This window comes from Oncorhynchus gorbuscha, linkage group LG09 (assembly GCF_021184085.1).
Source record: "Oncorhynchus gorbuscha isolate QuinsamMale2020 ecotype Even-year linkage group LG09, OgorEven_v1.0, whole genome shotgun sequence".
NCBI lineage: Eukaryota > Metazoa > Chordata > Actinopteri > Salmoniformes > Salmonidae > Oncorhynchus > Oncorhynchus gorbuscha.
Window position 1 is genome coordinate 26,720,694 of NC_060181.1, and position 20,148 is coordinate 26,740,841.

Consider the following 20,148-nt stretch of genomic DNA (forward strand, 5'->3'; position numbering starts at 1 on the left):
AAGTCATTGGCCCGCCCCCGTGAGCACAGATATGATTTGGCGTCATGGAACAGCCCTTTCCTATTGTTACGAATAACAGTCCACACCTACTTCCCTTTGTCCACCAAGCCATCATATCAGTTTAGCCCACTAGGGAATCTTCCCTATCCTTGTAACCAATATCTACTGTTTGTTTGTTTATGCAGTTCTGTGATTATTTAGTTAGTTAGTAAATAAAGGATTAAGCCAACTGGTGTGTGGATGATTTATAGCAAAAGCTGGGTTTGTGCAGATGACGTTTGGATAGAGACTGACGTGAGTTAAATAATTATTAATTAATAGAAGACCAATTGATCACATATTAAAATATCTGAAGAGTTATATTCGGAAAATTATAACTTTGTAATCTGAAGATTTTCCATGGTGCCCTGACATCCTAGTTAAATAAATGTACATGATTAGTTTAATCACATAATAATAATTACAGATAATTGATTTGATAAAATAACAGTCTTCATTTTTAATGATGCCAAAGACACGACAGCCCATTAATCGCAACCATCACTCCTGTGTTCTAACTGTGTTAGACTTGGATTAGCTATCATTTTAAAAGGCTAATTGATCATTAGAAAACCCTTTTGCAATTATGTTAGCACAGCTGAAAACTGTTTCTCGCATGGAATAGCCTTCATTTCTCAGAACAAGAATAGACTGACGAGTTTCAGAAGAAAGTTCTTTGTTTCAGAAGAAAGTTATTTGTTTCTAGCCATTTTGAGCCTGCAATCGAACCCACAAATGCTGATGCTCCAGATACTCAACTGGTCTAAAGAAGGACAGTTGTATTGCTTCTTTAATCAGGACAACAGTTTTCAGCTGTGCTAACATAATTGTAAAATGGTTTTCTAATGATCAATTAGCCTTTTAAAATGCTAAACTTGGATTAGCTAACACAACGTGCCATTGGAACACAGGAGTGATGGTTGCTGATAATGGGCCTCTGTACACCTAAGTAGATATTCCATAGAAAATAAGCTGTTTCCAGGTACTATAGTCATTTACAACATTATCAATGTCTAAACTGTATTTCTGATCAATTTGATGTCATTTAAATGGACAAAAAATGTGCTTTTCTTTCAAAATCAAGGACATCAAATGACCCCAAACTTGGTAGTGTATATTTTCTCTCATTCTCTCTCTCTCTCTCTCTCTCTCTGTGTGTGTGTGTGTGTGTGTGTGTGTGTGTGTGTGTGTGTGTGTGTGTGTGTGTGTGTGTGTGTGTGTGTGTGTGTGTGTGTGTGTGTGTGTGTGTGTGTGTGTGTGTGTGTGTGTGTGTGTGTGTGTGTGTGTGTGTGTGTGTGTAGCTCTGTGATGAGTGTTGTGCTGAAAGTCATTACGCCCAACTCTCCTTAGATATCCTCCCATTACACAGCACTATCTTTTACACAGCTGATTCTCTCCATCCCTCTTCTGCTCTTTCGCTCTCCCCTCACACCTCTACCCTCTTTAATGTCTCCCTCTCTCCCTGCCCTCTGTGTCATTCTTCCCTCACCTTCTTTTTCGCTGCCTCTATCTATTCCCACGCTGCCTCTATCTATTCCCACGCTGCCTCTATCTATTCTCTCTCTCTCTCTCTCTCTCTCTCTCTCTCTCTCTCTCTCTCTCTCTCTCTCTCTCTCTCTCTCTCTCTCTCTCTCTCTCTCTCTCTCTCTCTCAAGTGCTTAGCTGTTAACGTATTTGTTGAGACTGCAGAGGCGGCCAGTGTTAGTGATGGCCATGCCACAGGGAGTCTGGTATCGTCTCAGTCTGTCTCTGTCTCTGTGCCCAGCTCTGTTTGTGAGTTTTAAATGAGAGCGGCTGAAGCTGTAATCCAGCCAGCTGATTCCTTCTAATCAGGGTTGTGCACAAACCCTTTAAACCTCTGGTAAGCCTTCTCCGTCTTCTTCCCACTCTCTCCCCCTATTTCTCTCTCTCTCTCTCTCTCTCTCTCTCTCTCTCTCTCTCTCTCTCTCTCTCTCTCTCTCTCTCTCTCTCTCTCTCTCTCTCTCTCTCTCTCTCTCTCTCTCTCTCTCTCTCTCTCTCTCTCCCTCCCTCTCCCCCTCTCTCTTGGCGCTGCTGTCCGGCTTTAGACTGTCGTTGGCTTGAGAGAGTGAGGCCAGAAGTTCAACTAGGTGTTAGGATGGGGGGTGAGGAGGTGTGAGGAGACTTTTGGAAGTGCCTGCAGAGGAGGGGAGGATAAGAGGACAACTTCTTAGTTTCTAAACTAAATAAAATTACCAATGTCATCATTCAGACAGCTGTCTGTTGTCATTAATCCCACAAAGCTTGACACAGTATGTGTCTGTGTGTGTGAAGCAGCACTGCACACATTTGTTTGTCCGTGCATGTGTGTGTGTGTAAGAAGCAGTGCTTAGGGAGCAGAGCTGGTGAATAGAGTCCTTCTGGCTCTGGCTTGGCTAATTTGTTGAGCGGCGTGGGCTTCCTAGTTACAGCTAGCAGGGGGTGAGATCTCCCTTTATTAACCTAATGGCTGTGAAATACCACATCGGATGGTAGGCTGGGGAGGAGGATGGGTGAGGAGGGGGGAGAGGATAAGAGGAATGGGGAGCAGAGGAGTAGGCTGCAGGGGTTGTGGTCAAGGACATTGGGCGAGGGAGGGTTGTCTTGAGCCGCTTGGCGAAAGAGGGTGTGGATGACATCTCCAATCTAAAATCAAATCTAGAGTCGGCTTTCTATTCCGCAACAAAGCCTCCTTCACTCACGCAGCCAAACTTACCCAATAAAACTGACTATCCTACCGATCCTCGACTTCGGCGATGTCATCTACAAAATAGCTTCCAATACTCTACTCAGCAAACTGGATGCAGTTTATCACAGTGCCATCCGTTTTGTTACTAAAGCACCCACTGGCTCCAGGTCATCTACAAGTCCATGCTAGGTAAAGCTCCTCCTTATCTCAGTTCACTGGTCACGATGGCAACACCCACCCGTAGCACGCGCTCCAGCAGGTGTATCTCACTGATCATCCCTAAAGCCAACACCTAATTTGGCTGCCTTTCCTTCCAGTTCTCTGCTGCCTGTGACTGAAACGAATTGCAAAAATCGCTGAAGTTGGAGACTTTTATCTCCTTCACCAACTTCAAACATCTGCTATCTGAGCAGCTAACCGATCGCTGCAGCTGTACATAGTCTATCGGTAAATAGCCCACCCAATTTTACCTACCTCATCCCCATACTGTTATATTTATTTACTTTTCTGCTCTTTTGCACACCAATATCTCTACCTGTACATGACCATCTGATCATTTATCACTCCAGTGTTAATCCGCAAAATTGTAATTATTTGCCTACCTCCTCATGCCTTTTGCACACAATGTATATAGACTCTCTTTTTTTCTACTGTGTTATTGACTTGTTAATTGTTTACTCCATGTGTAACTCTGCGTTGTCTGTTCACACTGCTATGCTTTATCTTGGCCAGGTCGCAGTTGTAAATGAGAACTTGTTCTCAACTAGCCTACCTGGTTAAATAAAGGTGAAATACATTTTTTTTTAATAAACTGGGACCATCTATATAGAGGCTATACATACACATAATGAATGGGTAAATCTGATAAAAGAAAAGGTTTTCTATTTTGTATTTGTATTTGCCAATGCAGCAGCTACTCTTCCTGGGGTCCTGCAAAACGAAGGCAGTTATACAATTTTAAAAACATTACAATACATTCAGTACAGAATTATCAACACACTAGTGTGTGCCCTCAGGCCCCTATTCTACTAACACATATCTACAACACAAAATCCATGTGTACTGTACACCGCCCATAGTCTGTTTTGGTCTTGGGACTGTGTTTTCCTGTCTATTCTAACATATTTATTGTTCAAATTTTGCTGGAGTTTTTGATCATGAAGTACAAACATTATGATGATGTTTTCCTGTCTTTATGTGAGCTGCATTATGGGTAGAATGAGTGACAATTGCAGTATGTCTGTTATATTGTCAGATTAATTTCCCAGCCTCCTTCTATAGGCAGTCACATTTATAGCCTGGTTTCATTGAGTGGCCTGTTCCTCTCCTGTGTATGATACGGAAACCAGGAGTGTGTGTGTGTACAGATCGTAGGATCTTAATTTGATCACTCCTTTGTTGCTTGGAATTTGCAAACTTGTAGTGTACTTGATTTTTAAAAAGGCTTTTAAAGTTTGTCATTTACACTTAGAAATTTCAGATTGATTTTCCCTAATGAAAAATGTACCCACCCCTACAAAAATAATTCACATTCACTGTTGCTGCAGGATTATATTCCTGTTGAAGCAAACTGGCTCAAATTAAGATCCTACTTCTGTATGTGCGTGTACATGTGTGTGTGTTTGCACTGCAGGATGTCGGGTCTCTGGCTTGAATATCATACAAGGTCAAACCCAGCTGACATCAATAATTCATTGTTTTATTTTACTGACTCATTCAGATGCTCTTTATCCTCCCTCTGTACTGTTTTCAGAGTTCTATCCCCTTACCTCCCTCCCTCTTTCTCACACACACACACACACACACACACACACACACACACACACACACACACACACACACACACACACACACACACACACACACACACACACACACACACACACACACACACACACACACACACACACACACACACACACACACACACACCCCTCTCCCCACCCTCTGTCCAGCTGCCTGCCTCCACTGATGGGAGCATAGAGCACCAACTAAAAAAATAAGGGTATGAAAGTATGATCAAGACAGCGAGAGGGAAGAGCCACAGAGCGAGAGGGAGGGCAAGTTCAATGGAAAGCAAGAGGGGGAGGGCAAGAGAGTGAGCGAGAGAGCGAGAGAGAGAGAGAAGGAGGGAGAGAGAGGGAGGTGCTGCATCAGCTCGGCACACACAGGACGCAGCAACATCAGCAGCCTCGTCTTAGAGGTCTATTGTTCCCTGTTTTCATTACGGACAGACCTCGTTGTCCCTCGCTGACCTAGCCACCACAGAGAGAGAGAGAGAGCGAGAGAGAGCGAGAGAGAGCGAGAGAGAGCGAGAGAGAGAGAGAGAGAGAGAGAGAGAGAGAGAGAGAGAGAGAGAGAGAGAGAGGAGGAGAACCCTTCATTCACCCAGGATTACTTCTTCTTAGAGGAACGGACGGAACAACCCTTGTGTGAGAAAGGGACAAAAGCAAAGGGAGCAGAGTACACTTCTCCGCTGTGTCTGCCCGCCTCCTCAGCGTGTTTTTCTGTCTCCGTTGTGTTGCCTTCTCCACTCTTTTTCTATTTGGTTTTCTGTTATTGTGTGGATACTATCCACACGGTCCCCCTGCAAGAGCCATGGGGTTGCCCGGTGGAGTGAAGGGGATGCTGGGTGTGTGGAGGGAGTTACTTCCCTCTCACTGGAGGCTGGTGCTGATCCTCTTCTGGATCTCTGGAGCCACAGAGGCACAAACTGCAGCCGACACCAAACCAACTGTCTACGTCTGGCAAACAGGTAATGCTGCTACTACTGCTGTGCTGTTCATTCATTCGGTCACCACGCTGAAAATAGAGGGAGTGTCGAGAAAGATATCATCCTCTGTTACTAGATGTGCAGTGCAGCAGACTACTCTCTCTCTCTCTCTCTCTTTCTCTCTCTCTCTCTCTCTGTCTTTATGTCTGTCTGTCTGTCTTACTCTTGAGTGGTACACTGGAATCTCTTCATGAAATATTGATTTGAAGATGTTTGTTGATGTTGCTGAGTGGTGGTGATTGTTTATCGTGGAAGGGCTTGAGAGTGTTACTGTATGTTGTACTATATAACTGTACCTACCTGAACCTGTTCAATCTGCTTGTCTGAGTCCCAAATAGCCCTGATCAAAAGTGGTGCACTAAGCCTTGTACTTTTGTTGTCTATGTTTTCTTATTGCTTTTGCATACTGCTTTGGGGGATACAGTTTAGACTCTGACCATCGAATCAAGAGCATTTGAGAAGAATTGGGCATGTTTTTAGAATGAAAAGAAACAAAGGTACTACTCCTTTGAGCCGGATTCACACCTGCTGTTTGCAGAATAGAGAGACAATAAAACAGGCTGCATGTGTCAGAGGTTTAAAGGCACTGGAGATCCTTTTGCGACATCGTGGTATGTGAACATATTTACTGCAGTCCCTGAGGTGAATCCCCAGCCCGCTCTGGCTGTTGCTGAGGGGAGGAGGAGGAGGAGAGGACTGGAGATTGAGGGACTGTGCTTTTCCCCATTCACTCCCATTCACAAGGCTCACAGTGGCAGCTGGTACTCCTCCAGCCTCTACAAACCGCTGTTGGACACATTTATCACCATCTGACACATGCAGTTGACGAGTTGCATTACCGGTGGGGTGGTGGATGCTGACGCTGTGTGCATAGGTTCCCTTATGAACATGTGTTTGAACTCTGAACCTGCATGTTGCAAACGAGTGAGCTGCACGTTAGAATGATGTTGATGACCAATACATGTTCATACATTTTTATTACGCTACATATGAGCAGTTGTATAATTGCAGAAACATAATTTATTGTCTCTGTGTTATAAGGCATATTATATCTACAAAAGCAAGTGGACACGCCTTCAAATTAGTGGATTCGGCTATTTCAGCCACACTCGTTGCTGACGGGTGTATAAAGTCGAGCACACAGCCAAGCAATCTCCATAGACAAACAAAGGCCTTACTGAAGAGTGGCTTTCAACGTGCCACCTTTCCAACAAGTCAGTTCATCAAATTTCTGCCCTGCTAGAGCTGCCCCTGTCAACTGTAAGTGAAGTTATTGTGAAATAGAAACGTCCAGGAGCAACAACAGCTCAGCCGCGAAGTAGTTGGCCACACAAGCTCACGAAATGGGTGCTGAAGCACGTAGCACGTAAAAATGGCCTGTCCTCGGTTGCAACACTCACTACCGAGTTCCAAACTGCCTCTGGAAGCAACGTCAGCACAACTGTTCGTCGAGAGCTTAATGAAATGGGTTTCCATGGCCGAACAGCCACACACAAAGCTAAGATCACCATGCGCAATGCCAAGTATCGGCTGGAGTGGTGTAAACCTCGCTGCCATTGGACTCTGGAGCAGTGGAAACGCATCCTCTGGAGTGATGAATCACGTTTCACCAACTGTCAGTCCGACGGACGAATCTGTCCCACTGCATAGTGCCAACTGTACAGTTTGGTGGAGGAGGAATAATGATCTGGGGCTATATTTCATGGTTCCCCTTAGTTCCAGTGAAAACAAATCTTAACACTACAGCATACAATGACATTCTTGACGATTCTGTGTTTCCAACTTTGTGGCAACAGTTTGGGGAAGGCCCTTTCCTGTTTCAGCATGACAATGCCCCTGTGCACGAAGCGAGGTCCATACAGAAATTATTTGTTGAGATCGGTGTGTAAGAACTTGACTAGCCTACATAGAGCCCTGACCTCAACCTCATCAAACACCTTTGGGATGAATTGGAATGTCAACTGCAAGCCAGGCCTAATCGCCCAACATCAGTGCCGACCTCACTAATGCTTTGTGACTGAATGGAAGCAAAGGGGGAAGGGGAGTGATGGGGAAGGGGGAGTAAAGGCGGAGTAAAGGCGATGGGGAGGGGACCGATGGATGTTGGATGGGAAGGGCATAGAAGGGGGAAGGAGAGAAGGGGAAGGGGGAGATAAGAGGGTGATGGGGGATGGATGAATGCTTGTATGCTGACCCTGTGGAACAGGATGGGTCCTTGGGATACGCTGGGAAAGATCAATGTCCTATTAGACTGCTGTCTCACCAGGAGATGTCCCTCTCTCTCTCTCTCTGGCTTTCTCTCTCTCTCTCTCTCTCTCTCTCTCTCTCTCTCTCTCTCTCTCTCTCTCTCTCTCTCTCTCTCTCTCTCTCTCTCTCTCTCTCTCTCTCTCTCTCTCTCTCTCTCTCTCTGGCTTTCTCTCTCTCTCTCTCTCTCTCTTTCTCTCTGGCTTTCTCTCTCTCTCTCTTTCTCTCTGGCTTTCTCTCTCTCTCTCTCTCTCTCTCTCTCTCTCTCTCTCTCTCTCTCTCTCTCTCTCTCTCTCTCTCTCTCTCTCTCTCTCTCTCTCTTTCTCTCTCTCTCTGGCTTTCTCTCTCTCTCTGGCTTTCTCTCTCTCTCTCTCTCTCTGGCTTTCTCTCTCTCTGGCTTTCTCTGTCTCTCTGGCTTTCTCTCTCTCTCTCTCTGGCTTACTCTCTCTCTCTGGCTTACTCTCTCTCTCTCTCTCTCTCTCTCTCTCTCTCTCTCTCTCTCTCTCTCTCTCTCTCTCTCTCTCTCTCTCTCTCTCTCTCTCTCTCTCTCTCTCTCTCTCTCTCTCTCAATTCAATTCAAGGGGCTTTATTGGCATGGGAAACATGTGTTAACTTAACATTGCCAAAGGAAGTGAGGTAGATAATATATAAAGTGAAATAAACAATAAAAATTAACAGTAAACAATACACATACAGAAATTTCAAAACAATAAAGACATTACAAATGTCATATTATATATACAGTGTTTTAACAATGTACAAATCGTAAAGGACACAAGATAAAATAAATAAGCATAAATATGGGTTGTATTTACAATGGTGTGTGTTCTTCACTGGTTGCCCTTTTCTCATGGCAACACTCTCTCTCTCTCCAGCTGGCTTTCTTTCTTTCTCTCTCTCTCTCTCTCTCTCTCTCTCTCTCTCTCTCTCTCTCTCTCTCTCTCTCTCTCTCTTTCTCTCTCTCTCTCTCTCTCTCTCTCTCTCTCTCTCTCTCTCTCTCTCTCTCTCTCTCTCTCTCTCTCTCTCTCTCTCTCTCTCTCTCTCTCTCTCTCTCTCTCTCTCTCTCTCTCTCTCTCTCTCTCTCTCTCTCTCTCTCCATCCCTTTCCCCTTCACAACTCCCCCTCTCTCTCTCTCTCTCTCTCTCTCTCTCTCTCTCTCTCTCTCTCTCTCTCTCTCTCTCTCTCTCTCTCTCTCTCTCTCTCTCTCTCTCCTCTCTCTCTCTCTCTCTCTCAGCTGGCTCTCTCTCTCTCTCTCTCTCTCTCTCTCTCTCTCTCTCTCTCTCTCTCTCTCTCTCATCCCTATCCCCTTCACAACTCCCCCCTTTCTCTCCCTGCCACTCCCCTCCCCCTCTCTGTTTTTAATTAATTGTGTCACGACACTGAAATGCGCCACATTTGTTTCATATTGGCCTGTATTATTTCAGTGTACAGTGTGCTACTGTTAGAGAGATCTGCAACTTCCACAGTACCCTAACAGTCTGCCTTGTGATGCTATTTTGTCTTGCTAGTGTGGATGGATGTGGTAGTATTCAGAAATGCGATGGATTTCTACGGGGAGGTTTTTATATTCCTGTATTGTAGCGGTCTACAGTGTGTTATTGTTTTGGAGACCGTGTTGAGAGATCTGCATTGACGTGGCATGTTGATGAGGTCTCGGGGGCCTCTTGGTGACCCCTTCTGCCCCCGACGTTCAACACAATTACACTGTTTTGTCCAACCTCAGCACATCTGTCTGGTGGTGTGTGGAATTGTAGACTATGGATTGGAGGCTCATCTGGACCCAACCTGATTTATAAAGAAAAGGGTTGGGTCGCGAGCAATACATATTCCTCCGTGATTTCTCTCTCAATGACAGTACATTGATGTACAGTATATCTGTGCAGAGATACATGGAGGAGAGATGTTTTGGGGAGAAGAGAGGGGAGGGGAGTGGTGGATTCCTATATTTCCCAGAGGAGGAAGATATCCATGGGGATGATATGTTAAAGGAAGGAGGAGAGAGGGGAGAAGGGAGGTTCTCCTGAGTGCAGTATTCCTGGTGTCCCTGGCATCGCATGGAGAGGGAAGACATCAAGGGAGAAGGAAAAATCTCAATGAATGTGTAAATGCGCTGGGAGATTTTGAGAATTTATTCCACCTAATTAGTGCATCCAAGCTGCAAAAGCAAACCATTTGACACCAATAGCATCTGTTATATTAGTTAGCAGTAAGGTGTGTCTTTCTTTCCTTGTGTTTCCATGCTTGTTTTAGCCATACCTTTGGGGTCTATCACATCCTGTTTTGCACATGCCTGGGGTAAGTCCCAATAATCTCTGCTTCTTCCTGCTCGTTCACTACTCCCAACAAATTCAAAAATCATTTGATTGGTGACGGCATGTGCTAGAGGAATTTTCTATATACCAATCATTTCCTTTCAAATCCAGGAAGGGAAGTGAACAAGTGCACATTTAAGGAGGAAGAAGAGATAATTGTCATGCACTCCTGGTAGTAATTGACAGGGTAGTTCCATAGCTGTCTGCTCCTCTTTGGGGCTTTAGAAAGACCGTAGTAAATGGAGGCTGTTCTATTGAATCCTACAAAGAGTCTGTCTACAACCGCCCGACAGCCATCACCACTTCATCCTCAGAGATGGACACTTGGTCGTTCTATTGTCCCTAGCATGGCAGTGCTAAGGCTTCTGTGACAGATGCTGTACTGTCTTCTGTCCACAGAGGAAACACAATGGAATCCCTTTACCTCTCAGTCCTTTGTTCCTGCTCCTCCTCCTCCTCTTCCACCTCCAATGGAACAACTGCCTAGTGCCTACCCCCACCCCCTCACGCGCACACACATGCACAGATGCACAAACACACACGCATGCGCATACACACAGCCCTCTCTCTGAGGCCTGACCTCTGACCTCTGAGCTAGGAGGGGTCTCGTGAGGGCATCACTAAGAAAGGAGGGCCGGGATGCTGCAGCTTCTACAGGCCATGTGTCAAGTACTTAATTCAAGCATTTCCACTTGGCTGGTAGCCTGTTCCTATGTGTTTGTGTGTGTGTGTGCATGTGTGTATGTTTACATGTCTACAGAAAGCCTACTAGAGAGCACTCGACCCGTCCTTGTGTTCCATTGTGTGAAGCAGCCTACCATTAACAGGAAGCATGCAGCTCTCAAAAGAAAACATAGGCACATTCACACATGATTAAAGCCGTTTGTTGTTCACAATTACACTCAAACATCAGATTGCATTGTGCTAAAGACTGGAGGAGCATTATGCTATCAGGGTGTAGATGGAAGGGGATGAAATGGGATTGCTTCCCCAATGACACCCTATTCCCGATCTAGTGCACTACTGTTAATGCACTATATGGTGAATATGGTGTAATTTGGGACACAGCCCCTCACGTCTCCCTAGGATTCATCAAGTGCCAAATTGCTGCTATTATTTTGGCGGGTTTAGCAGAAGAGTCCAGCTGTTCAGCTCTAGCATGGCTGCTCGCCCCAGGTGGAGGATGGACTGAGACACACACATTCACAGACAATTAGGCATGCACACCGTCCTCTAAGCTCAACAGCTTTGGTCTTTGTCTCCCCTTTCCCCTGTCTTAGTTTCTCTCTGTCTCTGTCACTCGTTCTCTCTCTTTCAAAGCTGAGAGTCCTTCTGCTTTCTAAGTGTAGCTGTCTGCTCCTCTGGCATCGCCATATTCATGCTTTAATTTCTCCTTCTCTCCTGACAACCGAGGAAGAATTCCTAATCAGTAGCTTTGAATATTCACGCTGGTAGACAAAAGGAGAGAGACAGTGTGACAGTGAGATTCGACTTACACACACCTCCAGTCTAGCACTTTCTTTTTAAGACACACACACACACACATAGGCCTACAGAGAGAGAGAGAGAGTTTCAAAGACACACTTGCACCCATACACGCACCAACCTAACTCACACACTGCCATCCCATCCTAGCCAATCCCAGTGTGTAGTACCGTGCATGCTCTACCGACACGCCTCATTACTCTGTGTGTGTGTGTGTGTGTGTGTGTGTGTGTGTGTGTGTGTGTGTGTGTGTGTGTGTGTGTGTGTGTGTGTGTGTGTGTGTGTGTGTGTGTGTGTGTGTGTGTGTGTGTGTGTGTGTGTGTGTGTGTGTGTGTGTGTGTGTGTGTGTGTGTGTGTGTGTGTGTGTGTGTGTGTGCACTAGTTGTGTGTGTGTGTGTGTGCACTAGTTGTGTGTGTGTGTGTGTGTGTGTGTGTGTGTGTGTGTGTGTGTGTGTGTGTGTGTGTGTGTGTGTGTGTGTGTGTGTGTGTGTGTGTGTGTGTGTGTGTGTGTGTGTGTGTGTGTGTGTGTGTGTGTGCACTAGTAGTGGGTGGTTGTTGTGTGTTTGGAGCTGTCACCACTACACCTACAGGCCCTGGACATGGGGAGGCTAAGTAATTACATGGACTTGGTTCGATCCTGCTGTTACTGCTGGCTGTGGCCACTGTGTGTGTTTGTGTGTGCTCGTTTGTGTGTGTGTGTGTGTGTGACAGGGGGCCGGGTCAGGGCCAGTTTAACACGACAAGCCCATCAGTCGCCCATAGCACGGTACCTGTCAGCTTGCAATGGCAGCTGGGTAATTACAAGCTGTAGCAATTATAGAGGTGAGGTCACGGGGATGAAGACGTGCAAATGAAAACGTTGAAGGAAAAGAGAAATGCCTGCAGACTGTTGTATGCACTGTAATAACATATGGCGATAAACAACATGAGCATACAACTGTGCAGTTCATATATTTCCCTTGTGACATATTTAGTACCTTACACTGTGTACGCTTCTTCTGAACAATCCAACAAGCACGCAAATACATTGACTGTTAATGGACTCCTTCCAAATGTGTTTTGGACAGGACAGCCGTGACTGTTATCCTACTGTACATTTGTGGTCCACTGTAACACCGTTAACCAGCTTACCATGCTTAATAAGGTAGGAACCATCCATTCCCTAAAGGTCCCTGGAACAAATCGGTTCCGTCCTGGCCACTCACGTTCCCTCCAGGGGCTGGTTAGCTGAGCTAAAACGTGCTGCTTGACTCTGCTAATCACTAAGCTTAGCTAAGGAAACTGCTTTAAACCAACACCTGCGCAATCTGCCTCCGCTCACTATGTTCTCCTTTCAGCGGCTAGCTAGCTAGGTAGCGCTCCTCCCTCTGTGCTCTAAAGGTTAGCTATAAGTAGCTAGCTAGCAGTCCTCTTTCTGTGTTCTAATCTCACAGGCTATCTAGCTAGCTTTGAGAGGATACCTCCTGCCTGTTCTAATTAGAGAATTGGTAGCTAGCTCCTTTCTTTGTACTGTACTCTCAGAGGCTAGCTAGCTAACCCTGCTTTGACATATGATCATAGAGCTGAGCCCTGTAGTTCTGTGCACAAACTCACTGCTCTCTAATGCATTGTATGTTTTCCCAGAGCTACACACACACCAGGCTGAGAGGAGAGGATATGATGTCTGTAATGAATTAATCATACTAAGAGGGTGTATATGGAGGAAGGAAAGGTCTGCTACAGTAGGTAGAGAGGAGGCTGCATAGGTGACTGCGGTAGCTCTGTGGTACTAGCATTAGCACACACACACACACACACACACACACACACACACACACACACACACACACACACACACACACACACACACACACACACACACACACACACACACACACACACACACACACACACACACACACACACACACACACACACACACACACACACACACACACAGAGTATGCATTCTTGGCCAGAGGAGTGTGTGTTGTGTGATATATACTGGAAAAAATATAAACGCAACTTGCAACAATTTCTAGGATTTTACTAGGTTACAGTTCAAATAAGGAAATCTGTTCATTGAAATAAATTCATTAGGCCCTAATCTATGGATTTCACATGACTGGGAATACAGTTATGCATCTACTGGTCACAAATACCTTGAAAAAGGTAGGGGTGTGGATCAGAAAACCAGTTAGTATCTGGTGTGACCACCATTTGTCTCACGCAGCGCAACACATCTTCTTCACATAGAGTTGATCAGGCTGTTGATTGTGGCCTGTGGAATGTTGTCCCACTCTTTTTCAATGGCTGTGCGAAGTTGCTGGATATTGGCAGGAAATGAAAGACACTGTCGTACACGTCGATCCAGAGCATCCCAAACATGCTCAATGGTTGACATGGCTGGTGAGTATGCAGGCCATGGAAGAACTGGGACATTTTCAGCTTCCAGGAATTCTATACAGATCCTTGCGAAATGGGGCTGTGCATTATCATGCTGAAACATGAGGTGATGACGGTGGATGAATGGCACGACAATGGGCCTCAGGATCTCGTCATTGTATCTCTGTGCATTCAAATTGTGATCGAAAAAATGCAATTGTGTTTGTTGTCCGTACCTTATGCCTGCCCATCCCATAACCCCACTGCCACCACGGGGCACTCTGTTCACAACATCGACATCAGCAAACCACTTGCCCACACGACGCTATACACACTGTCTTCCATCTACCCGGTACAGTTGAAACCGGGATTCATCTGTGAAGAGCACACTTCTCTAGTGTACCAGTGGCCTTCGACGGTGAGCATTTGCCCACTGAAGTCACTGACAACTCCGAACTGCAGTCAGGTCAACACCCTAATGAGGACGACGAGTACGCAGATGAGATTCCCTTAGTTAATGACAATTTGTGCAGAAATGATTTGGTTGTGCAAACCCACAGTTCCATCAGCTGTCCGTTTGGCTGGTCTCAGACCATTCCATAGGTGAAGAAGCCGGAAGTGGATGGCGTGGTTACACATGGTCTGCGGTTGTGAGGCCGGCTGGACGTACTGCCAAATTCTCTAAAACGGCATTGGAGGCAGCTTATGGTAGAGGAATTAACATTAAATTATCCGTCAACAACTCTGGTGGACATTCCTGCAGCCAATTCCTGCAGCCAATTTCTGGAGCCAATTCCACACTCCTTCAAAAGTTGAGACATCTGTGGCATTGTGTTGTGTGACACATCTGTACATTTTAAAGTGGTCTTTTATTGTCCCCAGCACAAGCTGCACCTGTTTAATGATCATGCTTTTTAATCAGCTTCTTGATATGCCACGCTTATCAGGTGGATGGAGAAATGCTCATTAACAGGGGATATAAACAAATTTGTGAACCAAATTTGAGAGAAATAAGCTTTTTGGGAGAATGGAACATTTCTGGTATCTATACACTTTACATGTTACATTTATATGTTTTGTTCAGAGTACAGGGGTGCATAGAAGATAAGCTGACAGGCAATAGGCTCACCTCTGGCAGTCAAGTCAATGCAGCAGGATGAGCGAGAGAGAGACGGAGTGTGATGGAGAGAGAGAGAGAGGGATACATTGAGAAAGAAGGAGAGAGAGGGAGAGATTTAGAAAAATGAGAGAGGGATACATTTAGAAAAATGAGAGAGGGAAAGATTGAGAGAGAGAGAGATGAATAGTTAAAGAGGTAGATGGGTTTAAGCCAGAGTAAATAGGGCAGGTTTACATAAGGCATAAGGACTGGAAGTAAACAATCTGTCCTGTCTTTATATCATCATCCACACTGGCCTCCTCTGTGCCAGCTAACATCCTACAAACCCCTTAACACCTACAAAACCCTTTAAATGCCCCTTAAACACACTAACAGCTGCTTATTACTACATTATTCATGATAGTGAAACAAAGGGAGCTCATTCCTCTCAGGAAATAAAGCCCAGTCGCAGGTAGCAAGACACCTCCAGCTTTACAAGGCCCTAAGGAAGTCCACCAAGTCACAACATGACTGGTAGTGGAAGTGGTGGGGAATTTGGATCAGGGTCAAAGAGACACACTTTCCCATTACTAAATGATGCACCCAAAGCCGCAGAGATCTGAGTTGAAGAACGAGGAAAGTTCTTTCCCCTGTAACTATTCCCGAGGTCGTTGCTGTAAATGAGAATGTGTTCTCAGTCAACTTACATGGTAAAATATATATTTTTATACATTACCTGCTTTATGAATGAGAGGGTAAACCGAGGTCCTCAGTGCAGTAGTAAAATGTAAGATGTGTGCATGCGTACACACACACACACACACACACACACACACACACACACACACACACACACACACACACACACACACACACACACACACACACACACACACACACACACACACACACACACACACACACACACACACACACACACACACACACACACACACACACACTTCCTATCTGTCTCTGTAAATTTCCCCATCCAATCAAGTAAGAAGACATTAGCTAATTGAGATCTTGATCCCATCTCCGGTTAGATGTACAATACCAGTCACAAGTTTGGACACAACTACTCATTCAACCGTTTTACTTTTTTTTTTTTACTATTTTCTACATTGTAGAATAATATTGAAGACATGAAATAACACATATGGAATCATGTAGTAACCAAAAAAGTGTTGTTGAACAAATCAAATCAAAACATATTTTATATTTTATATTGGTATTGGTATTCTCTCAACCAGCTTCATCTGGAAAGCTTTTCTAACATTATTGAAGGAGTTCCCACATATGCTGAGCACTTGTTGGCTACTTTTCCTTCACTCTGCGGTCCAACTCATTCCAAAACATATCAATTGGGTTGAGGTTGGGTGATTGTGGAGGCCAGGTCATCTGATGCAGCACTCCATCACTCTCCTTCTTGGTCAAATAGCCCCTTCACAGCCTGGAGGTGTGTTGGGTCATTGGCCGGTTGAAAAACATATGATGGTCCCACTAAGTGCAAACCAGATGGGATGGCGTATTGCTGCACAATGCTGTGGTAGCCATGCTGGTTAAGTGTGCCTTGAATCCTAAATAAATCAGACAGTGCCACCAGCAAAGAACCTCCACACCATCACACCTCCTCCTCCATGCTTCACGGTGGGAACCACATATGCAGAGATCATCCATTCAGCTATTCTGTGTTTCACAAAGACATGGAGGTTGGAAGCAAAAATCTCAAATTTGGATCATCAGACCAAAGGACAGATTTCCACCAGTCTAATGTCCACTGCTCGTGTTTCTTGGTCCAAGCAAGTATCTTCTTCTTATTGGTGCAATTCGACCATGAAGGCCTGATTCACACAGTCTCCTCTGAACAGTTGATGTTGAGATGTGTCTGTTACTTGAACTCTGTGAAGCATTTATTTGGTCTGCAATCTCTGAGGCTGGTTACTCTAATGAACTTAATCTCTGCAGCAGAGGTAAATCTGGGTCTTCCTTTCCTGTGGTGTTCATCATGAGATTTCATCATAGCGCTTGATGGTTTTTGCAACTGCACTTGAAGAAACTTTAAAAGTTCTTGAAATGTTCCGCATTCGCTGACCTTCATGTCTTAAAGTAATGATGGATTGTCATTTAACTTTGCTTATTTGAGCTGTTCTTGCCATAATATGGACATGGTCTTTTACCAAATAAGGCTATTTACTGTATACCACCCCTACCTCGTCACAACACAACAGATTGGCTCAAACACATTAAGATGGAAAGAAATTCCACAAATTAACTTTTAACAAGGCAGACCTGTTAATTGAAATGCATTCCAGGTGACTACTTCGTGAAGTTGGTTGAGAGAATGCCAAGAGTATGCAAAGCTTTCATCAAGGCAAAGGGTGGCTATTTGTCACGTTCTGACCTTAGTTCCATTATTTTGTCTTTGTGTTAGTTTGGTCAGGGCGTGAGTTGGGGTGGGTAGTCTATGTTCTTTGTTCTATGTTGTATTTCTGTGTTTGGCCTGGTATGGTTCTCAATCAGAGGCAGCTGTCGATCGTTGTCTCTGATTGCGAATCATTCTTAGGTAGTCTGTTTTCCCCAGTCCACCTGGCCATGCTGCTGCTCCAGTTTCAACTGTTCTGCCTTACTATTATTCAACCATGCTGGTCATTTATGAACATTTGAACATCTTGGCCACGTTCTGTTATAATCTCCACTCGGCACAGCCAGAAGAGGACTGGCCACCCCACATATGCTCTCTCTAATTCTCTCTTTCTTTCTCTCTCTCGGAGGACCTGAGCCCTAGGACCGTGCCCCAGGACTACCTGACATGATGGCTCCTTGCTGTCCCCAGTCCACCTGACTGTGCTGCTGCTCCAGTTTCAACTGTTCTGCCTTATTATTATTCGACCATGCTGGTCATTTATGAACATTTGAACATCTTGGTCATGTTCTGTTATAATCTCCACCCGGCACAGCCAGAAGAGGACTGGCCACCCCACATAGCCTGGTTCCTCTCTAGGTTTCTTCCTAGGTTTTGGCCTTTCTAGGGAGTTTTTCCTAGCCACCGTGCTTTTAGACCCGCATTGTTTGCTGTTTGGGGTTTTAGGCTGGGTTTCTGTACAGCACTTTGAGATATCAGCTGATGTACGAAGGGCTATATAAATAAATTTGATTTGGTTGTGGGTGATTATTTTCTGTTTAGTGTTTCTTCATCACCTTACAGGACTGTTTGTTTGTCGTTTTTGTTGTTTTGTTCGGTGTACAGTTGTTTTATTAAAATAATGGACACTTACCACGCTGGGCATTGGTCCTTCTCTCTTTCTCCAGATGACAACCGATACACTATTGGAAGAATCTCAAATATGAAATAAATGTTGATTTGTTTAACACTTATTTGGTTGATTCCATATGTGTTATTTCCTAGGTTTGATGTCTTCACTATTATTTTACAATGTAGAAAATAGTAAAAATAAAGAAAATCCCTGGAATGAGAAGGTGTGTCCAAACTGTTGACTGATAACTGTATTCCATCCAGTCTACTGACACAGCAGATGGTTCTATTGACGTGGACAGCTCTTTATACAGTCACATAAATTGTTTCACTTTTAACCCTTAGTGAAACAAACTTAGCTATAAAAGAACAAAGAACATGTCAAAGCCGATCACTGATGTCTAAATGTTGTCTATCCCATTACAAGCTTGCTGTTGTCTATCCCATCAGTTTGCTGTTTTGCAGCAGGTGTGGATGGGGTCAGCAGGGTAGTAGAGCTTACTTAAGCCATGACAACTGGTGCCACATGGAGTTGGCAGGAGACCAGCAGACCCATCCAGATCAGTGTCAAAGAGTTCCCAGGGATTGTGTGTGTGTGTGTGTGTGTGTGTGTGTGTGTGTGTGTGTGTGTGTGTGTGTGTGTGTGTGTGTGTGTGTGTGTGTGTGTGTGTGTGTGTGTGTGTGTGTGTGTGTGTGTGTGTGTGTGTGTGTGTGTGTGTTTGCACAGTAGTGTGTTTGTGGCCAGTCTTTTTCCGTGACCTCGATTCTCTAAGTTTGGCAGTAGGATTGGCGACGTCTCTTCTCATCCACCAATTTATTTCCTTATACAGAGTTTTGTTCCCAAAGTGTGTTCTAGATTGGTTTTCTGGGATCCTTGGGACATCCCTACCTTGAACCCTAATCCTAACCTTAAGCCCTACCCCAAACCTAACCATAACCATAACCCTTACCTAATCCTTTCCTTATCCCATACCTTAACCATTTAATCTTTCAACTTCAATGGTTATGTCAAAGTCGGAATGTCCCACAGATCCAGTCTACAAGGACCGTTCCAGATTATGGGGTTGGACAGATCTACATCCTTTGACCTTTGGCCTTCTTCCTGCTTTAAAACAATGACACAGGAGCGTGTTCAGAGAGGTGAAATGTACAGAATGTCACAGATAGTAAGGTACTGTATAGGGCTAACACGATTACCTATTGTCTGTGACGGGATATATTTATCTCTGATTACCCTGTAATGTTACACCTTCCTGAATAAGCTCCAGCTCTTCACTACGGCCGCCTATTAGCACCAAGCCAACATCTGCGGTAGGCTAGAATATCCCACATCACTAGACATATACATGGGACACATAATGCATCATTAATATGCTTTGTGCCAGTCACATAACACGTATGACACTTAGCAGCCACTTCTATCCATACTTTGAAATGTGTAGGCTATATGATCTCTGCGGGATCATTGTTGCTATGCAGAGAGAGGAACAGCGTGAAGTGTTTGCTGATTTGATTATGGAGGCAGAGAGGAAGAAACCAGAGCAGTCGGTCAGATCCCCTCTAGAGGTGGAAGGAAATGCAGGCAGAGAGGAAGAAACCAGAACAGTTGGTCAGATCCCCTCTAGAGGTGGAAGGAAATGCAGGCAGAGAGGAAGAAACCAGAGCAGTCGGTCAGATCCCCTCTAGAGGTGGAAGGAAATGCAGGCAGAGAGGAAGAAACCAGAGCAGTCGGTCAGATCCCCTCTAGAGGTGGAAGGAAATGCAGGCAGAGAGGAAGAAACCAGAACAGTCGGTCAGATCCCCTCTAGAGGTGGAAGGAAATGCAGGCAAAGAGGACATTGATTTCTTATTTTACGTGTGTATCCAATGTGGGAAACTTCACACCTCTCT

General features: G+C 44.9%; 1 protein-coding gene across 2 annotated transcripts in view; it reads left to right on the forward strand.

Moving 5' to 3' along the window:
• The first annotated feature begins 4,878 nt into the window (after positions 1–4,878).
• Positions 4,879–20,148, forward strand: part of LOC124043338 (thrombospondin type-1 domain-containing protein 7A-like) — a 232,093-nt gene continuing 216,823 nt past the window's right edge. For both annotated transcript variants that reach the window (XM_046361855.1, XM_046361856.1), the window contains exon 1: positions 4,879–5,480. In XM_046361855.1, coding sequence (XP_046217811.1) covers positions 5,324–5,480 — 157 coding nt within the window. In that variant the 5' untranslated portion in view covers positions 4,879–5,323. The remainder of the gene's footprint in view (positions 5,481–20,148) is intronic.